The 18,001-nt window shown below is 44.0% G+C and overlaps 1 protein-coding gene across 2 annotated transcripts; it reads right to left on the bottom strand.

The window, feature by feature from the left end:
- Positions 1 to 6,814: 6,814 nt before the first annotated feature.
- On the bottom strand, positions 6,815 to 15,768 carry LOC133933703 (cordon-bleu protein-like 1). 2 transcript variants are annotated; one of them, XM_062380886.1, is made up of 10 exons: positions 15,698 to 15,768; positions 13,871 to 14,018; positions 13,557 to 13,758; positions 12,979 to 13,243; positions 12,847 to 12,873; positions 12,568 to 12,650; positions 12,300 to 12,488; positions 12,125 to 12,224; positions 7,733 to 9,955; positions 6,815 to 7,447 (listed from the first exon to the last, which is right to left on the bottom strand). In XM_062380886.1, exons 2-10 carry the CDS (start codon positions 13,960 to 13,962, stop codon positions 7,440 to 7,442), a joined length of 3,189 nt encoding a protein of 1,062 aa, XP_062236870.1. In that variant the 5' UTR covers positions 13,963 to 14,018; positions 15,698 to 15,768; the 3' UTR covers positions 6,815 to 7,439. The 2 variants fall into 2 exon arrangements, with proteins under 2 accessions (XP_062236870.1, XP_062236869.1); XM_062380885.1 differs by lacking the exon at positions 15,698 to 15,768 and adding an exon at positions 14,580 to 14,752.
- Between the last annotated feature and the right edge of the window lie 2,233 nt (positions 15,769 to 18,001).

Here is an 18,001-nt window from a genome sequence, read left to right as displayed (position 1 = left end):
AGTTCAAAGCAGATTTTCTTTGAAAATAGAACGTGAGGACAAAAGAAAGACAACACACACACACACACACACACACACACACACACACACACACACACACACACACACAGGTGTATCTATTTTTGTAGATGCTGAAATCGATGGTTGGAGCATGTCTCACTCAACCGGCCGAGATTTCTTTTCACCGACACTGACGGATGAAGAGCAGATGATAAAGATTTTCCCTCCGTGGCTGAAAACTTCAAAAGTCAAAGCGTTTATGTTTATTTTACAAAGTATTTCACGTGTAGGAAATGGTGGAGCAGATGATGTAGAAGAAGGGGTCACAGGTAAAGCACCTTCAACTCAGAGCATTCAGAACTGTACTTGAGAATAAAGTCATAATATTAAATCATATTTAGACATTCAGGTTGTAATTTAATGGGAAAAAAGTTTTAATTTAATGTGTGTAAAGTTGAAATTGGGAAAAATCCGAGTAGATAAAGATCGTACGAGAGATTAATCTCAAAGTCCAGATACTTTTGTTGATGAGGAGCTGATGAGACAAAAGATGAAGCAGTTCTGTATTTGTGAGACTTTCACTCAACTCCAAATATAAATATATAAATCAAACGTTGTCGGAGTCAAACAAAGATCGAACTCTTTCCAAATTATTTCTGGCAGATGTCGTCAAAAAGCAGCTTCTCTCTACCTCTTTCATTTTCCACATAAAACATGAAGGAGATTTTTTAGATGTTTCACTCTCTAGCATATTGAAGAGAAGTGAAACTGGCGTGTTTGTCGGAGAAGAGTCCACACAACTCTTAATTTCCTGCAGGAAGTAGCAGATTGTGAATAGCGGCCTCCTGCTGAGAGTCGGGTTCATGTTTGTTTACCCCGAGTGCGATGGCGCCGAGGTTAAAGCTTCCTCGAGGCTCCGTAAAGACGCACAACACCTGTTAATAGCAGCGGCCTTTTACTTCAGCAAACTCTTTACAGGTTTTACATTGCAGCAAGAAACGTTGCCTTTCAGTGCATCTCTCTCTGGGTCTGGACCTCCCACCCTAAACTCATCACAGAAGACGTGGACGGGAAAAAGTACATGTGCACAGCCCAGCGTCAGGATACAGAAGATAAGAAGTGATTCCATACATGGAACGAGAAGAGAGTCTGATCTCCTGCTGCCTCCAGTAGATCTGACTCTCACATCTCCTTTAACGTCTTGTTTTATTGGGAAATAAATGTATTACTGGTTTTATAGGAGATGCATGTACTGAAGTTCATGCTACCGCCATTTTGTAGTCACTCAGAAAGATAGATAGATAGATAGATAGATAGATAGATAGATAGATAGATAGATAGATAGATGGACAGATACATACATAAATACATTGATAGATTCATAAATACATTGGTCCGTTTAAATGACTCATTTGTTCATTGTGTAGTTTTCAAAAAAGCTGAACTTTGAAAGTGCAATAGTCCGAAGTTGTGTTGATTTTTCTAATCCCTCTTCAAGCTGTAAAGTTACCAACATGGAGACGTGTGTTACAGGGACCACGACGATAATGGAGACAAATGTGACTAATTGTCATGTAACCTCAAATTGGGGGCACGGAAGTGGCTAAATGATGGCAGCTAATTGGCCTGGTATTGTGCTTTGGTGATGGCTTTAAATTGAATGAGTCAGGATCCATTCTGGCGTAATGTGAAAGACGCGGCGCTGGTTCACACCGGAGACATCCAAGGTCGAGCTTCTCCAAACGAAGGGGTGACGGGGGAGTGGAGGGAATTAAAGGAAGGCGGCTGAGTCAATGGACGGCCGCTCGGCAGATTTGGCACCTTATACATGTAACCTTGAATTATTGCTTTCTCTTTTTTATTCCTGTCTGCATTGAAAGCTTTTCCTCGAGCCCTCCTCAAAAATATATTCATTTTTGTCACCCACATTAATGGCACAATCAGTCTGGAAAAATTGCAGTCGCAAATTATTCATTGTAATCCTCCATTTGATGGCCCTAATGCCTCTAATTGGGCTTTTATGACTTACAAACTGTATCTTCCTCTCTTTTGTTTAATTTTTTCCCCTCTGGCGTTTGTTTTTCTTCCTTCCCGCCACGGTGCGGAGTGACATTGAGCCTCTCCCTGTCGGGGTGCTCTCTTGTCTCACTCCAGTGCACATTTTCTCTGTCCCCTCTCCTCCTCCCCCAGACAATGAGCTTTTGACTGAATACATTATCCGAGCTGTTGTTCTGTTTGTTGTTGTTTTAGCATCCAAGAAAAGAGATGAATTATTAATGACGACAGACAAAAAAGAAAGAGGAGAGTATAAAAAAATAATCATATTTCTCTTTTTTTCAGGGATGCTGCCGAGCGCTGCGGCTCCATCAAGAGGCCTGGAAATACGTTTTATTAGACAGGCTGTGATTTACAGTGTAAATAACAGTGGATGCATCACAATATAATGCTTAAACCAGTTTTTAATGGTTGACTAACTGGGAAATAATAAGGGAAAGGTTTGAGAGTAAAAATCACATTTATTAAAAATTAAAAAAAATAGAATAAGGTCCACATATTTATATAAATGTGTTTAGCCATTTTGATGCACTTACTTATACATATCGATTCAATATTATTATGCTCATCAGTTTTTCCTCCTGTGCATGATGAAACGGAGACCAGACGTGTGGAAGCATAGGAGGGAAAAATGTAATATTTGAAATGAAATGACTGATTTGAGTTCAAAATGTGCAGATAATTAGCACAACATGCAGTGAAGTCACAAAACTGAAATATCTGTGTGTACACATTAGTTTGAAAGCTCACATTTCACAAGTTGATTATTCACAAAAAGGTTGATTTCTGTAGCGTGTGAAAACAGTAAAAATCAAGTGACTCTCTTTTGAAGAGTACAAATATTGTTTATTGCAGCTATAATATATAAGTTGGTCCTTTAAAATATGCACTGTATATCTCTATAGTAGCTTTTTGTCAGGTGGGACAAACTCACTTTAAAACTGCTACAGTCCATAAGCAAGTCACACATCTCCAGTGCATCAAGCTGCTGTTCAACCTGTGAAGCCTCTTTCGAGTCTAAATACTCTTTAAATAAGTATTTCCCAAGGATTTAATTTTCCTCAGAAACATCTGTAACAGTGTAAAACATTATTATACCATGATTACATGAAATGTTCTGCAGAGTGTGTAGTTTCCCCCACTGCATCCCACAGGTCTAAGAAGACTTAAAGCATAATTTATTTCTCATTTCCTCTAAAAAGCACAATTATTCCCCAAAGTCATGTTTCTTGCAGTGGTGATTTGCTCTATATGTAATTATACTGTAATTAGTGGGCTGTGTTGTAAAGTAAATAGTAAAAAACAAGTGTAAATCAATAGTTTTTTTAATGCATCATAGTAAAATACTAAAATAAAAACCCGACAACAGCTGCAACATCTGGAACCATCATGGTTGGGGCTGTAACTCCCACCATCAATGTGTTTCTGAAACAGAGATCACTCTGCCCCCTGTTGGTGGCACACCGGGCCTGCACTGTCATTCACAGCTTCATTAGAAGCTTCAGGTTTCAGTGAGACGACACAGAGTCAGAGATAAACATGGGGTCAACACGTCACCAGGAGGAAATACACTGTTTTGCATCAGAGTGCTTCACAGTGGAGGATCCTATAGAGACGAGGCTTTGACAAATTAAGTAGCATTATTGTGTCACTGCGTTGAATCAGAGACGTCGACCATTCATCACACAGAATCCCCGTCCCCCCCCCCCCGTCCCCCATCCCCTCCTCTCAGGACTCAGTGATAAGGCTTGAATGAAGAAAAATGAGAGCGATGGGCCTTGTCCGCCATCGATCACCGAGCAACAGGGGCCTTCCTTCTGTGAACTCCAAAATGGCGCAGCGGCGTTTAGCTCCTGCACGGCGGCTCACGTCATGAAACAAAGCGGTTTGACTTTGTGTCAAACGAGCATCGCTTTGTCCTTTAAGAGACGGCGAATCAAACCTTTCAGGATCCACATGTTTGATTGATTTGCGCCGCTCAGATTTTTCGCTTCTCTATTCTCTCCTCGCTCTTTGTATTTTTTGGCGCCTCTTTAAGTCCTTCTACCCTCAACCGAGGAGCGGTGGAAAAAGAATCCGAGAGGGCCCGTCTGTTTGGAGTTTACAGGATCAAAGACGAGGTAAATATCATTTCCATAACATTTGAACCAGTTAACCACCAGCACAATGCAGAGAAACACTACTGTAAGCGCCTGACAACGCCAATGAGGCAGGAACTCTGTGATTTGCCGCTCCGCCAAAGAGGATGGAAACGAGCGCGAACATGGAGGAGGTCAGGGGTCAACTGTGCTCTCCCTGCATCACTTTCCAAGAAGCCCCTCTGGCGCTGCTGGTGTTTTAGGCAGCCGTGCCTCACTTTGGGGAAGGGGGGGTGGAGGCCTGATGGATGCCGCTCCCAAGGTGAATGGAAAGAATAGCATTAGGCTGCAACCGCACCGCCCGGGGAGGACTGCATCGCTTTTGGTGATTCATCTATTGATTATTTCTACCCAAGCATCGAGGTGCCCATGTAAACACACATATATTAGCAGCGTTGTGTCTCCACGATGAACATGTGCGCCCCCTAACACGCATGTAGAAGCGGTGGGTTCCGGCCGGAGCGCGCCTCGGGCCCATTGCACTCGTTGATTTTATAATCAGATTCCGACTCCTGCCAGCTCGTGGGCATCTTCCACACCACAAGGCAGATACATCTGATGGATAACTAAATAGAGATGAATGAAGAGATGAAGGAATAAATAAATGATTAATGTGTATTACCACTATTTGTGTGGGCCGGCTGTTGTGTTATTGATTTGAGCAGAGGTGGGGGGGGGTGTTGGTATTTTGTGTGTACTCGCAGTGGGCTTCAGGATGTGGGCCAATCATATTGTTAAGCTTATTCTTAAATCAGATATTAGCATGAAAGTTAAGGTTTCATGTCTCATCACACATGAGATAACAAAGGAATGTTCAGTGATTTGTGTGCACGCAAGAAATCTTCATGCTCTACAGACGTCTGGTGCATTCTGGGACACGCAGCTATCCTCCGAACCCCCGTGAGCATTGATTTGATTATTTATTTTCTTCAGTGTTATTCAAGTTAAGGCTGATCCCAGTGTTGCCTGGGTCGGATCTTTCTTATTTTTCTATCCACTTATTACACAAATTATTCCAAAAACAAAAATACAGGAGCACACCTTGGTTTTCCTTATTTTTCCCCATTGAGTAAAACAGATTTTTCATTGTACACATGCATTAAACTATAAATAAACTCGTCTGTCGTTCAGGAGATTGTTCGACCTTTAACTGAATTCCTAACAACCTGGATTAGAGATTTAAAGTGTGAACTGTCAGATTGGAAAAACCTGAACTACTAAAGAACGGATGCATTAATAATTTTTATTAAAAATTAGATCAACTTCCAAGAACCTCACTGGTAGTTTTTACTTTTGTATTATGCACTTGTACTTTTTCTGAGGAATATTTCAGTGAAATCAAAGAATTGAAATGATAATTTAAGGGATTGCAAAAAGTGGCTATAATGCACAGTGTGGGTATGATCATGTAGAGCTACTCTGTAATGTTATCATGTTGCACCTGCAGGGGTAAATCAAAAAGGTGAGTGTGTCTTCCTTTTTGTGCATTTAGGCTCCACACATGTATTTTCTCCACACAGGTAGTTGTGGCCTCCATGTGTGTGAGCAGCCTCCTCATCAACGTGTCTGAACCTGGATCATGTGACTGAGTCGTCCTGCAGGATCCTGCCCGCTCCCTGTGTTTCTCAGTCCGTCTCTCCACCTCGTCTCCTGAGACACTGCATCAACAAAAACCTCTTTGTGTCCACGTCTGCTGCTCAAAGGTCCGTCTGCGCTGGCAGCCTTTTTTAAAGCCTGGATCATAAACTTACATGACACGAGTAGCATTTCATGTTCCGCTGCATTACAAACCCCGAGTTCTTGTGTCTGCATGATCATGAACATCAGTGCTCAGGTTGAAATCCAACCTTTCACTGCTGAAGCAGGAGAATGCCAGGGTTGTCACTTGCGTTGGATATCATTGCTTTGGGCAGGAAAAGGAGCTTCTCCCCAACATATGTCTGTTTCTTTATCCACAGACTTTAAACGTTGGATGTGGCTCTCTCCCTCAGGGGCGGTAATGGCATTCTCCATGACAACGGCGGTGTGACACGGCGGTGCCCTTGAGGGCCGGGCGCCCCTTCTGGGGGGAGCGCCGCAGAAACACGACAGGGTCAAGGGTCACCTCCCATCATCCACCAGCAACCCGTCCTGGTCTCCCTCTCCTCTCCCTCCCTCGTCAGGTGGAGCGAGGAGCGCTGGAGAGAGAGAAAGTCTTGAAGCGAGCCCACTCAGTCCAGGCCTGGCAAACAAGGAGGTTTGGCCACAGGCAGTTCTGGCTGGGTCTCTCCCTCGCACAGCTCCTTGCTGTTCCTCCAAGGCCAGGGCTGGATCAATACGTATAGTAGTGCGGATTCTTTTGGCACCCAAGTATAGCTGTGCAGTACTGCCCCGAGGTACGGGTCCGTTAAAGACATAACAGTGTGAGCATGTGAGCAAAGTGGACTGAGTTTATTCAGGAAGGTGTTGAAACGCTTCCAACACAAATGTTTATTCTTTTATTTTGTCTCAGGAAATTCAGGAAATTCTCATCTCCCTGTTAAATATTGAAAGTTGTTTTATTCTTAAAATAATCCTTCAAAAGCATCTTAATTCTGACAGTGCAGAAAAATAAATCACTTTAATTTAATTTAAAAGATTCATTAATATTTTGTATAATTTAATTCACGACTCCTTTATAGTAAATAAAAAACATAGTCACTAATACTATATATGAAACAATAACGAATATGCCACATGTGATGCATCTACAAGAATTTATCAGATAAAAGAAATACCTCAAATAGATCACCACCTGTTTAATGATGCTCTACTGCCACCGTGTGGCCAAAAACAAAACCAGCCTGGATTCGACTTCATGAGGTTTACTGCATGTGTGAGAGCATAAAAAAAATTATCTACATCCTGAGGGAGAAATTAATGAATCCCAGCACAATAATTACAATCATATCACTGCTTTTGTTTTACACACGGAGTTCTGACGTCAGTTGTATGTCCGTCCTTGGCACATGTTGAAAGAACATTTAAAAAGAAAGTAAAAAGAAAAACACAGGACGCTGTGGGATCAACAAACTCGTGTCCTGTACATTTGGCCTTCACAGCTACATGTTTACGTCCAACCTCTGAACGTAAAGTCCAAAATAAAATCAACACAACACAACACAACATGGCGTCTTGCACAAAGAGAAATAAAAAACACACATCAGAAGTCAGTTGCTACTCGTCAGAAAACTGAGAGTGGATGAGGAAGATGAGTGAGGAAGATCATCAGGCACCTGCAGCAGAAACACAGAGTCACAACCCTCCTCTACTCATGTAATAAGATGAAGATGAGATATAGATATAACATACAATAAAGATGAGGAATAAGATTTAGATATAGAAAAGATAAAAGAATAAAATAATTAAGATATGATACAATAAAGTTAAAGGGAGGTGGGGGGAGGTGCAGCCAATAGTTAAAGCCAGACGACCATAAACAACACGAGGTGGAAAGTTTAACAATGGCTTGACTTTTTAAGGAGGTACTTTAAAGAGGTACCAGTACGTTAAGGACTTACCGTACTGGTACGTGGAACTGGGTGCTGAGGGGAGTGCACTGTGCTGGCCACTGGGATCCTGAAAGTCGAGAGTTTTCCCGTGACTCTGCAGGTGAGACATCTGCACCGCCAACGCCACCGCTTGAGCAAATCTGGATGGAGCTGCGCTCATCTTATCCAAAGGCTCTGGTGCACCTGAGACGTCTCGATGGTCCTCGCTGAACGCGTTGGTCTCTCCGTTGCAGGCAGGACTTGATGGTTGGGAAGGAGAAGAAGTGAAAGCGTCTTCTTGCTCTTCTGCAAGAGCTTCTAGGTCTTCATTAAAGAAGACGGGGGGAGGTGGAGGAGGAAACGCGTCCTCCTCTTCAGTCTCATCCTTGCATGAGATCCTCTGGTCCACGCCCTCACTCACAGACCCTTGACCAGGACTCTGAAGATCTTCAGCCTCATCGTTTGAGTTTATCTGACAGTCACTGGCAAGTGTGATTGACTCTGTAGCTGCAGTCACCTCGGATACAACTTCAGGTTCTTCCTCCTCTCCCTCCGTCGGCCTGTTATCGTTGCCCTCAACCTCAGAAAGAGGTGAGACTGTACGTTTCTGATCGACTAAATCTGGAGGAAGTGGAGGAGAGTCTGGAGTGTCAGACACCTCCTGGTCGGATGGAGGAGAGTTTGGAGCACCAGACAGATCCTGGCTAGGTAAAGGAGAGTCTGGAGGATCAGATGCCTCCTGGGAAGGGGGAGGAGAGTCTGGAGCCTCAGATGGCTCCTGGGCAGATGGAGGTGAGTCTGGAGCCTCAGATGCCTCCTGGGCAGATGGAGGTGAGTCTGGAGCCTCAGATGGCTCCTTGGAAGGTGGAGGAGAGTTTGGAGCACCAGAGAGATCCTGGTTAGGAGAAGAAGAGTCTGGAGGATTAGATGCCTCCTGGGAAGGGGGAGGAAAGTCTGGAGCCTCAGATGGCTCCTGGGCAGGTGGAGGAGATTCTAGAGCGTCAAACGCCTTTTGAGAAGGTGAGTCTGGAGCCTCAGAGGGCTCCCGGGAAGGTAGAGGAGAGTCTGGAGCATCAGACACCACTTGAGAAGGAGAGTCTAGAGCGTCAGATGCCTCCTGGGCAGGTGAAGGAGAGTCTGGAGCCTCAGACGCCTCTGTAGAAGGTGAGTCTGGAGCCTCAGATGGCTCCTGGGAAGGTGGAGGAGAGTCTGGAGCATCAGACGCCTCTTCAAAAGGAGAGTCTGGAGCCTCAGAGGCCTCCTGGGAAGGTGGAGGAGAGTTTGGAGCATCAGACGCCTCTTGAGAAGGTGAGTCTGGAGCATCAGATGCCTCCTGGGCAGGTTGAGGAGATTCTAGAGAATCAGACGCCTCTTGAGAAGGAGAGTCTGGAGCCTCAGATGGCTCTTGGGAAGGTGGAGGAGACTCTGGAGGATCAAATGGCTCCTGGGCAGGTGGAGGAGATTCTGGAGCCTCAGACGCCTCTTCGGAAGGAGAGTCTGGAGCCTCAGAGGCCTCCTTGGCAGGTCGAGGAGAGTCTGGAGCATCAAACGCCTCTTGAGAAGGTGAGTCTGGCGCATCAGAGGCCTCCTGGGAAGGTGGAGGAGATTCTAGAGAGTCAGACTCCTCTTGAGAAGAGAGCTTCTGCCTCTGCAAAGATGTTCCAGTGTCTGATCCGTGAGGAGAATATGGATTATCCTCATGCTCAGATTGATAATTCTCAGCCTCAGGAGAAGCTTGGCTCTCAGGGTCCTTTTCTACCATTACCTGGTGCTGGTTTGAAACATCTGGAGGCGTCTCTGGTTCATCGGACTTCTGCTTGTTCAGTGGAATGACTTTGAAAGTGGTCATCCCCTTCCTCTGCCGAGGATCCTCCCACTGGGGCTCAGTGGGGAGCCTGGACTTGAGAACAGACTCGAGCTCGATGCGGAAAAGGCCGTTATCTGTAAACCTCTGAGTCAGAGAGGAGGAGCTCCGGTGAATCTTCGGGAGGCTGGCAGACTTCCTCCAATGCTTGACCAGCGTTCCCTTGGAAACAGAAGATGACAGGACTTTGGCGAGAGCGCTGCGGGCTTCTGAAAAGTCTTTCCCTCGAAACGAAGGCAGACACGGTTCAAACGCTGGTCGAGAGGAGGAGGAGGAGGGCAGTGTTCGAGATGAGTGTGGTGACGGAGACGAGGAACGTGACAGGTCTAAGGAGTCGGACTCGTCGCTTTCTCTCAGCTCCTCCAGAGTGTTCAGAGGGTCAACCGGCCCTGGAGAGACAGGAAACTACAAATAAGGCTCTGGAAGTTGCAGTGGAAAAGAGATGGCTGTATTTCAAATGGAAGGTTTTAACACATTAGAAAAATATTTCTCATGAGAAAATCCCAAACACAGGAAACTGAAAGTACTCAATCTTTTTACCTAAATCACTTCAGTGAAATATTCAGAGACAGAAACACATCCAATTGAAGTGAAATGAAGTTTCCACCATTTTATTGCAAAAAGACAAATGATGATTTATAGTTAGAAATTTTTTCTGGTTAGTATAATTTTTAAATGTATTAGTAAAAGAATTTAACAAACGAATCAAATCATTAATATAAAACAAGTATAACTCTGAGAAAGTATAAATCATTTTATAAGAACATTATGATGGAGAACACTTATAATTTCACAGTGTGGAAAAATTAAAAATACTGCGTATAGAATGACAGAGTACTTGGGACATAAAGGGAAAAAATATGAGATTAAGCAAATCGGAACATTAGAGTAAAATTGTATAATATTTAGATCCCGCATCGTTTTCCCCATTTTGTCATTAAATTACAACTTTATCATAAAAATATCAGTTTCTTTTATTTATCTGGCCCGAATACTCTGTCATACCAAATGAGACAAATGTGGACTTGGCTTCTGATTTCAATAAAAGGCACAGCAAATAGTCTATGAGGTCTATTCAATAAAGTAAACACACAAAACAACAAAAAGAAAAAGAATCACAGAATTTCCATAAAAATAGATGAGGAATAAGTAGGCGGCTTCAAACAAATAAATAACATTCAGGTGCAGCAGGCCACAGTGACACACATCCATAAAAAGCCACTAAGAGGGGAAGGAGGAAGAAGAGGCCGACGCAGGAGGAGGACGGAGAGGAGGAATAGGGACGATGGAAGGAGGAGAGGAAAAGGAGACAGCAGCAGCAGCAGCAGCAGGCCTCAATCACCCCCATCAGGTGAGTCTGTAAGCAGGAGGAGAAGAAGCTTTAAGGCAGGTTTCAATCAGGAGCCCCAACACCTTCACAGTTCAAGTTTCATTCAGATCTGTGAAACCGGGTCTGGACTTTCTCAGGAGTTTGCCTTTCACACATAAACAATGTCCAGCCCTTATCCTCAGCTTTTTCATCCTGTGATATTTGTTTTCTTTCCGTTTTTAGCATTTGCATCGGTGCAGCGTGATAGACCGTCATCAACACATCCTCTCGCTTGAGGTGAATCCAGGCTCCTTCAGACCAGCTGCAGACTTGTCTACTTGAAAGTCTGCAGAAAGTCCGGAGGCTCTCTCTCTCCGGAGGCTCTCTGGAGTTCAGTGCATGTCTGGAAGCAGCTTATGAAACTCTCGTGTCACCGTCTGCACAAGGAAGTTTGACGAACTTTCACAGCCTCCACAGAAGTGTAGGAGGAGGACAAGGACGAGGAAGAGGAGGAGGAGGAGTGCGTTTAATGATCGACTCGGCACTGGGAGTTTGTTTTTCAGGCCGGGACTCAACACCGAGTCAGCAGAGAAAACAAGGGAGTGAACCAAGACAGCGCTGAAGGCAATTTAGTCTGGTAATTACGACATGGACAAGAAAAATACACTTTTGTAAGAAGTCCTGTAATTACAGTGGTCTAATAGGCAGCATGAGATAAAGTAAAAAGGAGCCGAGCACAGAGAGAACCTGAATCCAGGCGATAAGAGCACATCAGACGGACTCATACAGGAGAATGAAAGCCGGGACAATGGAGGACTTATCACTGGAGCTGATATGAACGAGGCTCAGGTCACTTTAACAGGGCTAAATTGTTCAGACTGATAAAAGCTGCATTTAGTGTTGGATTTAACTTCTAAATCTCCCACTGGACTTCACTGTGACATTTTAATCTTGATTTAACTTCAAACCTCTCTTGACCCGACTCAAGTGAAGTGGCAAGGATTTGGCAGATACTAGAATCTGCCAACCCCCCCTTCCTCTAAACCCATTTGATTTCCACCAAAATACTGTAAAAGGTCAACAGGGATTATTCTAGTAGTATATTTCATCTGTGCTGCTGTCGGCAGGATGCAGAACCAACAGTCGCCACTAGGTGAGAAATGGAATAGCAAGTTTGATAATGACACAGTCTGTAGATATTTAGAGTCTGTTCCCATGTGCAAAGGTCAAAGGTTATGAATGCTTTTACCTGTGAGCTGTGTGTCCGCCTGCTGCTCCTGGTGGGAGTCTGCACAGGGCGGGGGTGGTGCCCTCCTCTTGGTTCTCCTTAGGGTCGAGTCTGCAGACATCTGCACAGAAGAAGCTCGTCACAAAATGATTGAGCTGTGACCCGAGCACTTTCCTCCCAGCGTCAGTCCACCTACCTGCGGCACCCGGAGGTGACACGTGCTCAGGTTGTTGGGGACACTCAGCGACACACTCATAGGCGGCTGGGGGGCTCGCCTCTTCTTGGGCGTGTCCACAGTGTTGGAGGAGGAGGCGTCCTGCACATTCATACTGAGCGCCATCGGTTTGTTGGCAGCAGGCGAGGCCGGGACGCTCGCTGCTCCGTCCTGCACAGAGGAAACCATCAGACGGAGCACGTGATAGGACAGTGTGGAGCAGTCTGGTGAAAACAGATGTTAAACAAACCTGCTCTGGGTTTTTCTTCTTTCTTCTGAACAAGCTGAGGAATCCAGGGTTCTCCTTCTGTCTCGACTCCTTCTTTGGCCGCTCTGTACAACGCATGAGAACTAGATGAGTGAATGATGCACAGTGTGGAAGGTGAATAACACTGAGGCCCTGTCACAACTTTTTGTGTGTTTTATGTGCCGATACGATAGAGAGAAAGAGAAAAATAAAGAGATAGATGTAGTAATAGAGAGAGCGAAAGACATGTATATATAGAGAGAGATAAATAGAGTGTGTTACCTTGTAGTGAAGGTGGTGAGATGATCTCTGTGGGTGAGAGAACCATGATGTCATTATTATATTTACCAACACAGAAGGATACCATCAGGTTTAGAGTATGAATCTAATATTGTGCGTCGTCCTCTAACGTACCTGCTCCCGGTGTCTTGGGCCGGTCAGCCGGCTCCGTCGCAGCAGAGTCTTTAGCGAACACTTCCCTCAGGCCGTGTTGGTCCAGGCTCTTGGTCAGGTCCAGTGGCTCTGTGGACTGAGGGTCTCTCAGTAAGACGGTCGTGTCCACTTGAAACTCGCACTTGTCGCACACCCGCGGCAGCAGCAGCTCCAGGGGAACTCTGGGATTCACTCGCACCACCGCCTTGTGGGCCCTGTTGTAGTTGATCAGCAGGCGGACGGTGGCCTGCAGGGAGAAGTTTGTTTTATTCATTTAATGCAACTGTGAAATGAGAAAAAACGTACATTGTCCTCAGTCTTCATAAACATTTTCAGACATGAACTCTGGATATTTTCTGGAGGGTCAGATGTGTTCACAACAACAGGAAAACAGCCCTCAGATCTATTCTTGAAGGTCGACATCTTCTTTCGGGTCTTCTACGTGTATGACACTTTTTTAATCCTGAATTAATTGTATTGTATTCTTCCAGTTTTGCATCATCAACTCTCACTTTACGTCCTTGAAACTGATCGAATCCATTTTTCGGCTCGGTTCTCACCTCCGGCATGTACGGCGTCCTGATCTTTCCCTCCGTTCCTCTGGGCTTCAGCACAATCCTCTCCGCCTCCAGGGAGCCAATGGGAGAGTTGGGTTTGAAGCTGATGTTGTTCTTGTTTGTCGAGACGACCTCAACGGTGTAGTCGGCGGGATTCAGGTGGTAGCTCGCACAAAGGGTCACCAGTAAGTCCATCACTGGTTTACTGGGAGGAGGGGGAACGAAGAAATTACAGCAAACTTCAGTAAGGTCCGGGTTTATTCTAAAACTAGGACTTTCCAAAGAAGTGATAATCCTGTAGCTTAGATATGACTTACCTTCCATGCACCATGGCATTCTTCTCCTGTCCCCCAGGCAGAACCACATACAGGGAGTGGTCCCTCTCCAGTGGATTCCCCTCCTCGTCCATCTCAGGGACCTCGAAGGAACTCTATCTGCGGCTGTTCCTGACGTCAGGTTGAACTCCTTGGGTGTAAAAGATATTCCAGTTATTACCTCCCCCAGCCAAAGAGGTCATGTGGTCGTCTTGGTTTGTTTCTCAATGAGACTCAGAGGAAGGATGTGGTGTTGCTCAGAAAAGAAGTTCCAGGGTTTTGTTGTGATTTTTACATTTTTGTTTAGGGGACTGATATTTGTGAGTGTGTGACATTTGGTGCAGCCACAAGTAAAAATCTGGATCTGGTTTAATTTAAGTGTGACAGAGCTATCGAGTGCCCTTCAGGTTCCATGCATGTACGATAGAAAAGATATGCTGCATAAACCCAAATGTGTGAAAATAAACACATTACAGCCTATTTTATGCAACATGGGCAATACAATAGGTTGAATAGGGTTTTCTAGGATTGTATTTTACTTTTTTAGCATAAAGCTCATTTTACTTTTATTTAAATGTCATTTTTGAGCTCACTACAGACGGACTCATGCACAAATTCATCCAACTATTCATTCCAAGTCTTTGAACAACTCCAATCAAAGAGTGACCTGCAGAGCTTCTTCCTCAAACTTGCACCAAAACCAACAACTCACTTCCCACATTGCAAAAAATGTCTCCTCAGTGCAACGTCGCTGGAAACTGAATTAAAACCATTCCCAGCTTGTTTTTGTTGTTTTGTGGCAGATTGTGCAGCGGCAGCAGGACCCCTCAGTGTGAATGTGTGAATGAAAGTGACCCGACCGTGCGTGCGTCTCCTCAACCAGGCGCGTGCCAACAAAACAGCTGTAACTCTCTCTGCTCATCAGGGCAGTGCGTTCAAGTGCCCCTCGGATTTCCCGTTTCCCCGAATATGACGTGTTCATGTGCTTTAAAGTGGGGAACAAACAGGATGGCTCTAAACACAGCGTTTCCTATGAGGTGTGACAGGAGGTCAAATTATTTAAAACTTACATTAAACAAAAAACTTCTGAATTGCGTGGAAGTTGTGCTAAGCCTTTGAGAGACAGAAATGAAGTTTGCGAGAGACAAAATTGTAAAATGTAACTAGTTGATGTTGCAACTGATTGTAAAATGCTGTTAATTGGTTCATATATTATTATTATTATAGGATGCAGCTAAAAGCTGAATGTAAACTCTATAAATGTGTTTATAATTGATGATGTCAGCAGCTTGGCAGCTCCTGCACCAACAACTTGAGCTGGCAGTTCCTTGAATTTAGTTGGAAACTTATCTTTCCAGTTATCCCTAGAATGTACAATTAGGCCAATACATCTTTATATTTAATTCTTTACTTTACAAATTATATATTGAGGAGTAAAGTCTGAGGAGTTGTTCAAATCTATGATGTACAAACTATGTGGATAATTTATTTACATGCTACATTTGTCATGCAGAACTATATTCACTGCAGAAAATGACATCACACCATGAATGGAATCATGAACAAAAGAATCTTTAGTCCAAATATATCTCAGCATAATAAAGCCATGAAAATCATTTCAGAGACAAACTCACGCAGGCAAAGATCCTTCCAGCACTGGTCTGTTGTTCCACCACCATGTTGGTCAAGCATAAAGCTTGAGGACCAAATAAGCTTATACTGTTGCTCAAGTAAGAGGGATTAGTGCTTTTAAAGGCTGCGTCTCGCCAAGCCACAGATTCACAGACCGTTCCTCATGCTCAGTGTCCATCTTTAGTGTCCTGCACTTACCTGCGTCCTCACATTGTCCCCTTTCTCTTCTGCTTCGCTGGGTTCTGGGAGGACAGACGTGCAGGGAGAAGGAGCTCCTCTTACCCTGGAAATCCCAGTTTAGCCACCACACCTACAGGCCCTGCCCAGTCATGTGATCACACTTTGCATGTCTGTGTGTCTGTGTGTGTGTGTGCTGTGTGTATGTGGTGGAGAAGGGAGTGGGGGGGGGGGATTTACACAGGCATGAACATGGTAACCCGTGTGGAAAACCACATGAATGTTGCATGATAGGAGTTGACCAGACAATTTGTGGAAAAGGCCTCTAATCCACTTAAGCTTCTCATCCTCTCTGGGATAAATTCATGATGATTAACAAAAGAACCAAAAGCAGAGGTGGTGGTGTAAGGAGGTAAATGAGGCTCAGGTATCTACTCTCACCTTATTGAGAACAGTCTGAATGTTATGCAGCCACATGTTGACCTTTCTCTTTTTGCACGAGTCTGTTTTTGGCTCCGATGGAAAATCACACTCTCTTGCTGCTGCTTGTCTCTATTTATCTTTCCAGCTTGTTCTGTCACAGCTGAATGAAACCACTTCACGTCCGGCCTCTCTGGGCTCTTCAAGTATTTTATCCTAAATCGTAGTTAAAGGAGGAGGGTGGTCATTAATTAATATATATCATTTACACACATGATTATCATATTGTCGCTAAAGTCTCTTTTAGAATTTAATTAAAAAAATCATTTCATGCAGTCACTAGCATGACAGACTGTTGTTGGGTTTAAATCATCATAGATTAATTAATTAATATCTCACAGAGTATATTAAGAAACTAAAACTCCCTGTTATAAACACGTGGACTTCACTCTGTTCTATTTTTACAGTTTAATAGGAAGTTATTTACCTAAAGCTTTGATTCGTAGAAGGATTTCCTGGCATCTACATTTGGAGGTTAATCCTCAATACACTCCCCTGCACACATAATGTTTTGTGAGAGATTAACGGCCCACAGAAAGTCAAATTATTGTTATTTACTTTGAGTTAATATCACACACAGTCCGAGGAGCAGCAACAGGCAGTTAAGTGGGAGTTGTAATCAAATTAGACACAGGGAACACATGTCCACACGACTGTAATCCTGTAATCTCATTGTGAAGTCTGTCAGTGGCCGGCTGCAGGGAACGCTTTGTTGTGTGTGGCCGTCTATGGCCGTTAATGAACTTCTTTAGATGGCTAATAACATAATAACAGAAAGTCACACTATCCAGGATCAGCACTTAAATACTGAAATGGAAGAGAGGACCATATTCTCCTGTTTGCCAGATCTAGGCCACAAGTGAGCCACAGCAATTAAGACGCATTTCAACCAAAGGTGCCAAAGGTGGCCTGGATTTGTTTTGGGCCACTTGAGCCACTTTAGGCCCACATCTGTTTGGTCCTGGTCACAGTGAAGTGCCAGAGAGCTTTAAGTCCCCTGCTGCCCTGGAGGACAGGTTCCCCTCAGGCCTTCAGACTCCAGCCTGGAGCCCCGTGAGGAAAGAAGTGGCGTGATACACACAAGCTTTATTTTTCCTGTCAGAGGAAATCCAAAACGCCAACAATATGATTTCACTTCCCAGCCTCATCCTGTGCTAATGTAAACATTCACACTCACGTAAACTCTATTCTTGACATGTTGTGTAAACTCAGGAAGTTTTTACCCAGCCGCGTGAAGAATGGTGATGCTGCTCATTATGAATATTTATAGAGAGTCTAAAAATGTGATGCTCCATGTTTGTTTCTCCAGATTCAAACAAGGGCACAAGAGGCTGTTCCTTTGAGCAGAGCGACTTGCTACAGCCTGATTCTGACGTCACACAGTCCAGAACAACACTTCCAAATTCATCACTTGGCTTCTAATGAAATGTGAAGCGGAGTCACAGTCAGCTGCAGAGAATGTAACTGTGAAGTCATTCACACCCACCAAGGAAACGCTGTATATAGAACTGTGTTTTGTATTTGAATACATTACAACAGCAAACAATTGAATCTTGTCAACATTTTCAAGTCATGTCCTCAAATCTTACGTCATTGTTAGAGTCAGATTTGTGTGATGGTTACTTCAAGGCTTCGTCTGCTGCTGTGCACTGCAAATATCAAATTATGTGTGTGAGTGTTGTTTTACATGCAGGTTGCAGGTTAGAGCTCAGAAATGGGATCTTAATAAAATAAATCAAATAAATGTATATGATTTATATCTAAAAAAAAAGTAATCAGAAATGTTAGTATAGAGAGCTGTGACTGATAATCCTTCAAATGTACATGTCAACAACTGTAGAAATG

Source organism: Platichthys flesus, chromosome 22 (assembly GCF_949316205.1).
Source record: "Platichthys flesus chromosome 22, fPlaFle2.1, whole genome shotgun sequence".
In the NCBI taxonomy this organism is placed as follows: Eukaryota; Metazoa; Chordata; class Actinopteri; order Pleuronectiformes; family Pleuronectidae; genus Platichthys; species Platichthys flesus.
The sequence above is the reverse complement of the archived record's forward strand: the minus strand, read 5'-3'. Positions and strand labels throughout refer to the sequence as shown.

Excerpts from the sequence above, each read along its gene's own strand:
- LOC133933703 (XM_062380886.1), bottom strand. The coding sequence starts at position 13,962 with ATGGACGAGGAGGGGAATCCACTGGAGAGGGACCACTCCCTGTATGTG. Across the intron at positions 12,489-12,567 it reads AGAAGAAAAACCCAGAGCAG|GACGGAGCAGCGAGCGTCCC; the intron begins GTTTGTTTAACA and ends TCCTCTGTGCAG. Across the intron at positions 9,956-12,124 it reads GGCGGACACACAGCTCACAG|GGCCGGTTGACCCTCTGAAC; the intron begins GTAAAAGCATTC and ends CTGTCTCTCCAG.